Genomic DNA, 13,382 nt, shown 5'->3' on the forward strand with positions numbered 1-13,382 from the left:
TTTGAATAGATCTGGATTATATCAATTTACCAGCCAAGTATATCGTTGTAAAGTTTTCCTTTTGAGCTTCTTTTCTGGTGCTCGTTTTGGATGGGGGGAACTTTATACTGTATTCTTCCTCTGTTTGGCGATAACTGTGTGCGAGCCATGCATACAAGAAAACGATGGTTTGTGGCACACATGACATGATGCCGAGGTTCATGCACCTCTCTACTACACCATAATGTTGAATTATTTTAACATAAACTAATATGAAGATAGATGCTTATAGTTTAGGTTGAAATGATTATTATGAGGTTGCATTCATGTGGAAAAAAGCATTCTACACTGACGCATGGACTCCTTTGTAGCCTTCACCCTCCCCTGACACCTGACTCACGTCCACACCTCTACACTCCAGCTGCCTGTAGTCCATGCATTTCCACTCCGGCCTCAGACACAAATAGGCTGTTAAAACCAAGACTCCGGCGAGAGCCCAGCTGAACTGCAAGTTAGCTAATGCCATCGCCCTCCGACTAGCTTGCTCCGTCCCGCATGCAACTGCACCATGCCCGCCGGCGCCCTCCGGTCCCGTGGCGTGGCAACCCTCAGGCACAAGCCCCGGAACCCATAGCGCAAACCCCATGACCATGAACCACAACCCCTGGAACAACACTGATGCCGACCTCACGACTGCAGCCGGAAAACTGGTTGGAAAACCGGTGCTAATGGCGGTCGCTAGGAGCGACATGGCCACGATGAGTTCGAGGAGCCAGTGGTAGTGGCCTTCAAGCCCGGCATGGTCGATAGAGTGGAAGTGAAGTAGGAAGAGCTCTTGGCCAAAGACAGAGGTGGCAAGGACTCCAACAAGACCAAGGAGGGCCTCCGAGGAGGAGGAGGAGACATCGACTGCTAGGGCGATGGCAGAGTATATTGCTACATGGAGGAAGATGGTGGCGTGCTCGTAGTTATCAGGCTTGAAGGAGAAGGTGAAGAGGGGGTAGTCGAGGAGTTGGAGAATGATGGCGAAGATGGAGAAGGAGAAGAGGAGGTAGAGCTCCAGGTGTTTCAGGATGGCGATGGGGGTGGACAAGGGAAACCAGGTTGTGGAGGCGAAATGGGATGGGCCTTTGAGCTTGTAGGTTTTGATGGTGTTGAGGGAGTGCCACAGGCCTAGGAGCGTGAAGGCAAGGGCGGGGACAGCATGTCCGATGAAAGTTCCCATGGGCAATTCCTTCTTGTTCCTCAAACTCTTAGGCATTCTTCTCCTGCTTAAATAAGTCAGGTAATAAAACTGTTAGGTTATACTGTAGTTTTACTTTATGTCACCATAACAACAATCGATACTGTAATCTGAGGGTGCTCGCAATCACGTAAGTGGACTCCAGGTAGGCTGCCAAAGCTGGTGGTCACTTAAACATAATGGAGGACGTTTCTCTTTATCTTGCTACATCAGTGCCCTGCACTCATCCCAAAAGAAAAAGAAAGCGCTCTTGCGTGGAAGAAAAGCATATACCACGTTTCTTTCTTGAGGCAGAGAGAAGAAGCCATGGATCACGATTTGCTTTTAAAATAAATGGCAAATTGAGTGGCCATGCATGCTTAGCTAGGGAAAACTCTCTGGAAAATTATAATAAAGAAGATATTACCATTTTGATTTGTAGAACAATCTGATTGTGTTTATTGTCTTCAAACTTAACTTTGTTAATAGTGTTGTATCATAAATTGTTATATGGATTTATAACATGCATAGATATAGATTTTGTAACAATCCAGGATCTCATCCAAAATGGTTAGTCGGAAGTTACTATTTGGGTTCCTTGATTATATATAAATACCCAAGATCTATCCAGCGAATAACCGATGTGGGACTAAACACACGCCTGCACGGATCCTCACATACTCCCCCCGTTCAAGCTCTGACGTCCTTATCGGGCTAAGGGTTCAAATCTAATCACAAACACCACGATTGGCCCGTGGTCAGCCCTAATGGATCCGTGCTGCAGTGTTCCCTAGTCCACATAGATTATGGGAATACCATTTGTAACAACCCAGAACCTCATCCAAAATGGTTAGCCAGAAGTTACTATTTGGGTTCCTTAATCCTGTATAAATACCCAAGATCTACCCAGCGAATAACTGATGTGGAACTAAACACACGCCCGCACGGGTCTTCACAAATCACAGATTTGCATCTGCTAATATATATGGATTGTATTTTTTTGGCATCACAAGCTATAATACGTGTTTTTTTTAGCTATGAAGCTGTGATCATGATGATCAGACTCCACATTAGATTAGGGCTTATGGACTACCAAAAGGTGCAGGCTCAATATTATTCTTATTTGTTTTATTAAATGTCTTCCAAAACAAAATATTGCTGCATAAGCACAACTTTTCGGTCCGAGTATATTTTGTTGGTAGCATATATATGGCTCTTCAACACAAATGTGTGTCATCATCTATGAGCTAAAATTGGTAACGTTATGTATCTGTGGAATTTTGCATGGCCAAATCCTTAGTTACCCTCAAAAAACAGTAACGGTAACTCCATCAGGAAAAGGGTCTTGTGACAACGACATGCGTACACCAGCTTTGATTTCGTGGACACGGTGCCATGAGATCAAAGTTATCACAGATAAAGTAGACTAGGGTTAGTGCTTGAACGCCAATAGAAAAACAGCTTTTTCCACCATAAACCCTAATGGGAGTTTCCTAATTTCCATACCAAACAGAAGAAACGGTTCGTGTGGATCTATCATACTATGCACCTTTTAAGAGAGCCACCTCAATCAGAGGTGACAATTTATTCTACCCATCAAATACCAGACTCGACCCGATCCTAATAGAACAGATTTTAGTCGATCCTCAGCAGATCCTAAATGGACATCAACCACTTATGATATGGATACAGCAATCGCTGTTTAAAGTAGTTGCCTATGGCAAACACTTTCCTTTTACCTGCTCCTTCTATCACCATGATCCAACCGAATGCTAGGAGGTGCATAGTTGTTAGCCCATTCAGTCCGACCTGTGTACAGTCTCGCCTTCAGTCAATATGAACGATAGAATATTTTTGATATTGGATAATGATAAAAACTATTCCAAATCCAATTCAGATATCTATAAAATTCTTCACAATTTTTTTTTTTAAATAAAAAAATAATTTATATGCAATATATATATATAGTTTTACACAATTCGATCCAATTTATTCCATCTAACTTTATTTATTTTATTTCGCTCTGAAACTCTATTTGATCTTTTATCTAAGGTCTATATGAGCAATAGACTATTTGATCCGGATCCGGTTCATTGCCATCCCTGACCTTCATGCCGAATTTAGATGCAGTAAGTGGGACAGAGGGGTCTAAAAAAAAAAGAAAAGAAAAAGACAGTGCATCGTTGTTTGTAGTGGTGTTAGAAAAGACATAAAGTGTGCAGTCCCATATTTACAGGCTTTCCATGCAAATTATTAAGGCTTTTGCAATTCCCGAGTCGTCAAATCACCAAAAATTGTGAAAGCAACATCTTAGCCACTAAGTCCACTCCAAGCACCAAACACGTATACATCACAACCCAATGAGAAAAAGTAGCATGGTCTTCTATGCTGAAAAACTTTTCAGCTTACTCATTTTTATTAGCATAGCCATATTTCTTTTTCTTTCTTTCTTTCTTTTTTTTTTTTTTTTTGGTAGGGGGAGGGATGAACCCACCCACGTTGCTGCCCCCATTGGGCTCCTCTTCCACTAGAAAATATTCGATGCAGGTTGCAAATTTTTGCGTGCCCTCTCCGACCCGTGGATTGCCCCACATATGAGTACGTCACCCCAGCACCACCTTGGTACCGACGAATTACATGGCGACAGACAAAGCAGACATGGGGCATCCGATCCCCACATTTAATCGACGTCCACGCGTTTCGAATCTGGGTCACTCCCGTGGAATCTTAGCCCCGTTCTGATCGTGCTACCATCTTGATGGCATAACCATATTTCTTTGGGTTAGCAGTTTACTTGAGTCTAGGCCTGCAATGAGCCAGAAACAAACCGTATAAATATGACGGGACGAGATATTTAGATCCAACTTTGCTAAAACCAAATTTGAATATTCGAACTTTAATTTGGGGATCTTGGATTCCTTAGTTGGAAAGAAATAACAGCTCTACTAAATCTATCTTCTATAGGATCTTATTTTTATTAAAATAAGAATTGACCTTCATGACTTACAATACTAAGGCTAGGCTTTGGGTTGTACTTTTGCATGATAGAATAATTGATCTTTTTTTCGTGATGTGAATCGCTGGATCACAACCTGCACAGATCTCCAGGCACTCTAAATATCTCCATTCATCCATTAGCATAGATCTCAAAGCGACTATTATGCAATCCAATGATGGATTCGCACAAAGGAAAGTGAATTTTTCTTTTGTGCGAAAGATATGCTCTCACCCATTAAAGCTAGGCTTGTTAGTATTTTTTTAAAGGAAGCTGGATTGCTCTATGATGGGAGAAATACTGGACATCCCGACCTTGGGCCTGACGGACCTATCTATCCTCGGACGTAAACCGAGGCGAACGACTTTGGCTCCGACCGAGGAGTCACCAACCATGGAGAATAATCGGCAAGCATCGACAAGGGCTGACAATCCTAACAACCAACAACCCTGGCAATCCGCAGTCGCAACGGCATCATATCCTATCCTCCATTAGAGTACTCTGCTGCCCACGTAGACTGGCACTCAAGTTGGGGCCGTGCCACCGGCTACTGCCTGGCTATTATTAGCTTTCCATATAAGAGGAGCAACCTGGGGGATCTCGAGTACGCAATATACATGCAATACACCACCCTTTTCATAGAGCCATCACTCTGCTAAAATCTCTTTCTTCCATATTGTTGTCTCGTTGTTCCGACTTAGGCATCGGAGGGTTCTTTGCCGAAAATTCTTCGACAAGTAGACTTTCTTGCAGGTCACCCAACGGAGGAGTTTAGCGCCCAATGCCTCAACCATTCTGCTTAGTCCATCTCCAGCCAACCTCAAGGTCGTTCGAGTTGTGTCCACCTCGATTTGGATATAGCAATAATAGATTGGCGCTAGAGGAAGGGTCTAGCTCCTAGGTCCTAGCAACCAGCAACATCAACCTCAATCGAAGGGAGAGACAATAAACATGAAGTTGCGAGGAACCCATAGCACGTCGCGTGCTTTGCAATGCCGTGCTCCGACCTCCCAAGGGTCGTTGCAAAGCCTCGAACTTGCTCCACCAAAGTAGCCTGCCGCGCCTATAGATAATGAGTTGTTCAACCTGCTCACTTAATAGGTGCAAACATTGACCACGATGGTTCAAGGCTTGCAGCAGACAATGGCGTTGCCAGCCCAACCAGAACCCGACTAGCACAGCCCCCATTCTTAGTCATCGGCACACCATGTACATCAGGACAGCCACCACTCTCTAGATTGGAATCTTGAGTGATCGTGTCAACATCGGCACACTCGGCAGAACAACTCTGCTCAAAATGGGAGACGACACACTCCAAGCCCCCATTCCGACATGGACTCCATCCAGAGCCTCTCGCCTGTTCGTCCCATGGAGCCCCAACCTTAGTGGGTTGTTGACCTCAATAGAAGGATCGAGGAAATAGGCTACCAGATTCAGGCCCTCAAAGTTCAGGCTCTGAGGGCGAGCAACGATCCCTGGAGAAGTGCTCATGCTCAATATTACCGAGAAGCATCTGCTTCCTCCTCTAGTTTGCCACCCCTGAAGCCGATACACGATCGCCCGACAATAGGTATCATCAATACCATCTTAGGCAGGTTTGCTGAAGCCCCTAAGTGCCTCAGATAGCCGAACTCCTCAAAAAGGATGACCATAGAGCTATCATAAATCATGCACGTAGATAGGTCATCGAGCCCGAGGGGCAGCAAAGCCGGTCCCATACTTACTGACCTTAGCAAAGTATGCCCCCTGGTTCGAATACTCCGCCCCAAGTAGCGAAGCTAAGTGCAAGACGTTGATCACTAGACTGAAGTCTTTGAAGAATTTCAAAATCCAGCAACTGAAGATATTCAGTGTATAGGATGGGAGACCTCGAGAGCACCTCGATCTTGCAGGCTTAAGACTACGACAACCTCCGCACGTGTTATTAGTAAGGCCCATTGAAGTTCGAACTTATTTTTAATAAAAATTCTCTCATTGTGTTTATTTTTTAGATCAGATAACTATGCCAATTATACTCCACTTGCGACACCCCAAAAACACTCGAGCCCCAATAAAGGAGACACCACCTAGGGACGCTTGGAGACTTCCTAAACTGAGCTCTCTCGGGATCCCTCCGAGATGTCAATCCGGAGAGAAAAGGAGGCACCAACCTTCCGAAGACCGAGCCCACTCGGATTTTCTCTGGTATCCAACTCCAGAGATGCTTTAAGAAGCACACTCTCGAGATAAGAAGACTGAGCCCACTCAAAACTCTAAAGATGCCTCAAAAAGAATACTCCCAAGATGAGAACATCAAGCCCCAGTGATACCTTGGGGAGCATACTCTCGAGATGAGAAGATTAAGCCTACTGGAATTTTTTCTAGTAGCCAAATCTAGAGATGCCTTTAGAAGCATACTTTGGAGATAAACGGAGGTGCCAACCTCTCGAAGACCAAGCCTACTCAGATTTTATCTAGTAGCCAAACCTAAAGATGCCTTCGAAAGCATGCTCTAGAGACGAATGGAGGTGCCGACTTTTTGAAGATCGATCCCACTCAGATTTTTTCTGGTAGCCAAGCCCAGAGATGCCTCTGGGAGCATACTCTAGAGACGAATGGAGGCACTGACCTCTTAAAGATCGAGCTCACTTGAATTTTCTCTGGTAGCCAACCTTAGAGATGTCTCGAGGAGTATACTCCCAAGATAAGAAGATTGGCCGCCATGCTAAAGGCTTGGCGAGTCAAGCGACCTTTTCAAGTCCATAATGATCTAAGCAGGAGAACCGATTATTGTGTCGAAGGCTCGAAGAGTCAAGTGACCTCTTCAAGTCCGTAACAACTTGAGTAGGAAAACCAGCTGTTGTGTCGAAGTCTTGATGAGTCAAGCAACCTCTTCAGGTCCAAAATGACATGAGCAGAAGAATTGGCTGCCACGCTAAAGGCTCGACAAGTCTACCGACCTTTTCAGGTCAGCAATGGTCTGAGCAGAAAAATTGGCCGCTGCGCCAAAAGCTCGATGACAAGCAAAAATTGAAGAAGGTACTTCAAAAAATTCCTCTGCTTTTATTATCTTCTAGTGCATATAGTAACCTCGGTAGAAACTGAAACAAAAATAGCTACACCAAAAGGTTAAATCTTAGGACGACAACCTCAGCTTAAACAAAGAGCAAATAATAACACGATGTAAATCAAGATCAAAGTCAGGTACTTGGAAGTCCCTGGTCCTCGCCCCCATCGGAGCTTTCATTGTGGTCATTATCGTTGCCTTTGCCATCGACAGGGTCGCCACCTTCCTGACGTCATCAAGGACCGAGAAGTCCATTTTCGAGAAAAGCCGTTGGGCTTGAGCTCAGCATGCCTCAAAGTCCTTCTCAAAGGTGTCAGCCACAGTCTCCAGGGTCTCCTCTCGAAACTTCTCTGAGGCGTGATACTCTTCAACCGCTTCTGCGACCTTCGCCTCGGCACGAAGGGCTTGCTCGCCGGCCTCGGCAGCTCAACAGTTTGCCTCATTGGTCTGCTGTTTTGCCTCCTAGACCCTCTACTCGACTTGGGCTAGCTCCATAGAAAGATCCGCCGCTCTCTGATCGGCAGCTTTGAGGGCCTTCCTGGTTGCAGAAAGCTGGGCCTCCTTCGTCTGGGTCCACGCGGCCGAAGAGCGGGCTTCTACCAACCTAGACTCATCTTTGGTTGACTTGGCCTTCGCCTCGGTCGCCATGATCTTCGACACACACAGCTCGGCCCGCTTAAAGGCCTCTTTCTATTTCTCCTCAAGGGTCGAAATACGCAAAACCTCTCGGCTAGCCGCTCTATCTCGCTAACCACATGGGCATGCTGAAAAAGAGCATAAGAGTTGGTAACTAAAGTAAAGTGCCACATGAAGGTCTCGCTCTCGATCGAAGTAATTACTCAACTTCCATTGCCCGAGCTAGAGTATTATTCGGCCTCGAAAATGGGAGGCAAGTGATGGGAGAAATACTGGACACCCCGACCTCATGCCTGACTGACCTTCTTATTCTCGGACATAAACTGAGTGAACGACTTCGACTCCAACCAACAAGTCGCCAGCCGCAAAAAACAACAGTATGCATCGACAAGGGTCGACAACCCCAACAATCGACAATGCTAGTAGTCCATAGTTGCGGTGGCATCATATCCTGCACCCCTCTAGCACACTCTGCCGCCTACATGGATTAACACCCATGTCGCAGCTATACCAAAGCCACTATCTGGCTATCATTGCACACCATGTCGGCCCGAATAATGACAAATTGGCTTTTCTGTATAAAGGGAGCAACCCACGAGACCTCAGGTACGTAATATACTACTCTTCTCACATAGCCTTCACTTTGCTGAAATCTCTCCCTTCTATATTATTGTCTTATTGTTCTGACTTAGACATCGGAGGGTCTCCGTCGAAAATTCTCCAGCAAATGGACTTCTTGCAGGCCACCCAGTGGAGGAGTCTAGCCTCCAACGTCTCAACCAGCCTGCTCAGCCCATCTTCAGTAGATCTTAGGGTTGTCCGCATTATGCTACTATCTTAGTTTGAATACAGAGGCAACACTCTGAATTTAGATCTCTTTTGTTGCTTGTTTCTGCTATAGATTATTGTTTTTGCAAGAAAAGCCTTCTTTTTCCTCAGCCAAAGCCACTCGATTTTCTTCTACATATTGAAGGCTTTCCAGACTTAGGAGAGTGATGCGGACAAGGGAAGTCTATGAGAATTAGCTTTCGACAAGCTATCTTTATTATGACTCCACCATGAACCATAGCCTTGGCACCCTATGATGCCCCCATTTTCGTTCTTATAAACCCTAAGTTCCTCCCTTCTTCCCTTTACCCACCCATTCTGTTCTTAATCTAACCTTAATCTTCTACAATTATGTTTAAGTTCTCTTTATGCTGAATACGTTTATGCCTTATCAATATCGGCATTTTCCTTTTACCTAAAGTTTGATACCTTGGTTGTTGTTGTGATTATCTTTCCTTCTTTTTAGATATTGTTTGATTTGCTTTGAATCGTGTAGGGGGACAGGTAGTGGCTGATCGCTTCTATATTGCATGATGCGGCTGCCTTGGGATGGAAATAATTCTCTAAGTGGCTTTCCACCTTCTTCTTTGAGTGCCTTTGCAACGAGATGGCTTGTACCGAGCACACAATTTTTTAATTTTTATTTTTTTTATATCCAAATCAAAACTCTATTAATTTTTTATTTTCAACCACAAATTAAGAAAATTGTGAAAATTAGGTTCTAATGAACCAAAAAACTCTCAAAACTTTACAAACATCAAATGAAATACACGAATTAAAGGATTGGTGCATCACAACAATAGGATTCCATTTTTCAATCAATAAAACACATGGAAAACATCATGCCTCTGATAATCCAAAAACAAATTTTACACCCCAATTTATCAACATAAAAGAAAATACTGAAACTTTAACATCCGATGTGTAATATAGAATTCAAGCATGAAATAAGAGAAGGGTTTCAGGCCTAACAAAAATTTGGTTATTAAATTAGTCCCAAAAATTATAATTGTTAGCTTATGCTTTTGCAAGTAATTAATATAGATTTCTTTATGCCTACACACCATCATGAATTAGTCCTCTCTCTTACACCACGTGTCAGCTAAATTGTTGTACTGAAACCGATCATGAAGACACGTAGGACGATAGTATGGAAAATAAAAATTTGTTATTAGCTAAAAGCCATTTCTTTAATGCATAATTTTTTTTCTCTTTATAATAACTTAAACCATATACGGTATATATCACACATTAATCTTGGAGCTAGAAAAGAGTCCACTAATATTCTAGAGTAATTGTCTGAGTGTTTATTAGCAAGAGCATTGAATATTCCTAAGTGTTTCAAATAATTTACCGTTATGAGCAAGATTACTAAGGTGTATAGTGACTACACGGCTCCTCTAATTGAGATAATGATCTCGTGATCACACCCAGGCATACCATCATATTGAATGGTCAATATTAGCAATTTACATCTGAAATCACTGTTAAGAGTTGAGATAAAAACCAAGTTGCCCAAGTTATAAGTGGTTCCTTAACCTAAAAGGCATGATACTTTGCTGCATTTTGGATATCAGCAAAGTTGTGGCCCAACCCACGTATCAATAGTGATGTCTCAGACTATATGGAGCATATTAGTTGACTTGGATATGGATAAAGTTTTAGCTATAGAATGGAATCTATCATATAGCATTGTATTCATATTAGAACAACAATATGATCAAGCTTAAGCTGTTACTTAAATTTTAGTAATAATTAATTATTTTTTTAAAAAACGTACGAATGGAAAAAAAAAATTTTAAAAAAAAGTGCATGATATGATCGAAGATTTTAATGGATCATGATTTTATTTAACTAAGAGTTTGATATTACATTATTTCTCCAATATCCAATATGAGGATATGGGATAATGGGATAACACGAAGATCAGCGAGTTTCATCTCGACTCACTAGAAGTCCAATAATATAATATGAGTTTTATATTTCCATGCTAGATGATATGATAATGAGAAACATATTTTGTAAAAAAAATGTAGGGATATATTATTAGTAAGCAGAACCTAGGTAAACCAATAATCAAGATGCACCGCTAGCCACTTCCTTATCCATAGCCTCATTTTTTCTCGCTCCTCCCTTCTCCCCAACCTCTCCAAACTTGAGGACCCCGATGACCTCCTCACTAGGCTCGCCCCCACCCTCCACTTCCTTGACCTTTCCTTCGATTGCCTCCACAGCCCCTGACTCTCTAGTCCAAGCGGTCGGCTCAAGGAATGAGCTTTGTAGAATGGCAAGCTATGCAGAGTAGATCGACCATACTAGCCCAAAATTTAGAACAAATTCCAAATAAAAAAAAAAAAGAGATGCCGAAAGAAAACTAATTAGGAGGGAGAAAAGTACTTAATTAAAAAATTAAGTCACACAAAAAGGCACTCTTTCAGTCTTCACCAAAAAGGACAACTCTCACACTCTCCTTCTCTCTCTTTTCACATGCCACACTAAAAGATACAACAAAGGTCCCTTTAAATAGAGTTCATATGGGCGGAATATTTGATTACTACTCAAATTCAAAAGCTAACACCCACTAAAAGATAAGACTTGATAACTACTAAAGATTAATGATAACTATTCTAGAAGAAATAACTAAGTAGAATAAGACTCTGAATGGAATCCTAAAGTCATTAAAACTAATGACCAACTAAACAAAAATCCTAATAAGATTTGGACTTGGCAATAAATCTCAACACTCCCCCTCATTGCAAAGTCTATACCAATAATATTGAAGTTATCAATGTCGTGAAATGCCACAGCAATTATTGCCAATATTATTGCAGTAACAATAATATATAATAACTTGTCAAACCAATAATTGAATAACCAATATTATTGCTAGCTTGTCCTTTTTTATGCATATATCGAAATCGACGATGTCCTCTAATACTTCTCTTCAGTATTAATTTTACAGTCATGATACCGAGATTATGTTGAGCATCTAGCTCATTCTAATAAACATCAAGTTATCGGTTACAATCACTGCTTAGTCGAGCATTGGCCATTACTTGCACATATGTGAAATCAACAACAAAACTTTGGCTATATTCATATACGTCCACTTGAGCATCTTCATGCAAAAAGTCTTCGAATATCTCGAACTTTTGAGTAGCTTCAAAATCATTTAGTATACTAAAAACCTTGTCGAGTACCAAAGCATAACATGAATCATCTCTACTAAGCATGTCTTCTTTCTGTTTGATCTCTAGAACTACTTCAAAATTAGTCAACTTTTCAACCTCATGGCTAACTAAATCTCTATAAAAAATATCCATATCTTGAATAGCTTGGACACAAAACTCTTATGTATTATTTGATTCAGTACAGATCTTTACGAACGAATCAACTATAGCATTCTTTAACTCTTCCCGAGCAACTTCAGAATCAATTATTTCTATAATCATGATCTTTTTTAAGCTTGATATGATATCCACCTAATTAAGCTCTTTCTACTCTAGATTTTCTTTTAGACCTGATTGATCCTCAGGTTGATTTTTTTGCTGATCAATTTTGCCATGCTTTGAGTCTTCCAAACTTGAACCAGTCTCCAACTGATCAAGCTTTCTCTGATTCAAATCTTAAAGTCTGTTATGATTTACATGAGCCAATCTAGCATACTGGTTAACAAGACAACTAGAATCCCAACTACTAGTTTTTTCTCTCCCCTATGCTCTAAAGTAAAGGATGTAATATTAGATTGTTTAAGCTTTACTCTGCAATCTTGAATTGTGCAGCCAAATTTTCCACACATATGATAATTCTCTTTGATTTTATAATTTTTCTTCTAATTACAATTTTTATTCATCTCAAATTCTCCAAATGGCTTTTTTTTGTAAATTTTCAAATTTGTTATTCCACTTCTTATTTTTATTTTTACTCCCAGAAAATAAAACCTCTTCTTTTTGAGGGGATATGGTCTTTTTTGATGAAGACAACTTTTTGAGGGGATATAGTCAAACCACACATCTGAGTATTAAGTACTTCTTGATTAACAACTATATTTTTTAACTCTGCTAATACAAATTATTGAGCCCATCCAATCATATAAGCACTATACTCCTTATTCAAACTACGAACTAACAGTGTATGCCGTTTATTTTCATCATAACGAGACTTTGGATTAAGCATACTAAGCTCATCAAACAATCTCTTTTCTTTAAAAAAATATTAGGAGATTATAAGATTACTTTGTTTGAGAGCACCAATCTAGTTCTCTAAAAATTGAAACCGAGCCTCATTAGACTTCAAGTGGAGAGTTTCCAACTTTGATCTCCCACTTTTTTTTCACTTCTGTATTGCCAGAAGTTTCTAGTGGCTTCACCGCATATATCCTGTTCACAATCTCCCATAAATCTTATCCGATCAAATAAAATTTGAATTAGGCCTTCTAATATATATAATTGGTCTTGTTCAATTTTTTGATCTTGATGCTAGAGATAGGACTAACTTCAACTATGATGATTCGCCGAGAAACACAACTCTTATTCTCTTATTTTTCTCTTTTTTCTCATGCCACACTAAAAAGATACCAAAGAGATATAAATGACTTAAATTCAAAAATCAGCTCCCACTAAAAAATAAAACTTGATAATTATTAAAAAATAAAAATAATTATTTTTTTAAAAAAA

The 13,382-nt window shown here is 41.0% G+C and overlaps 1 protein-coding gene across 1 annotated transcript; it reads right to left on the minus strand.

Moving 5' to 3' along the window:
- Positions 1–247: 247 nt before the first annotated feature.
- On the minus strand, positions 248–1,220 carry LOC103708638 (transmembrane epididymal protein (DUF716)). Its single transcript, XM_008793660.5, has one exon. The coding sequence runs from the start codon at positions 1,202–1,204 to the stop codon at positions 323–325; it is 882 nt and encodes a 293-aa protein (XP_008791882.3). The 5' UTR covers positions 1,205–1,220; the 3' UTR covers positions 248–322.
- Positions 1,221–13,382: the final 12,162 nt, after the last annotated feature.

Source organism: Phoenix dactylifera, chromosome 5 (assembly GCF_051530095.1).
Source record: "Phoenix dactylifera cultivar Ajwa chromosome 5, Ajwa_hap1_PhDact_Kaust_v1.1, whole genome shotgun sequence".
In the NCBI taxonomy this organism is placed as follows: Eukaryota; Viridiplantae; Streptophyta; class Magnoliopsida; order Arecales; family Arecaceae; genus Phoenix; species Phoenix dactylifera.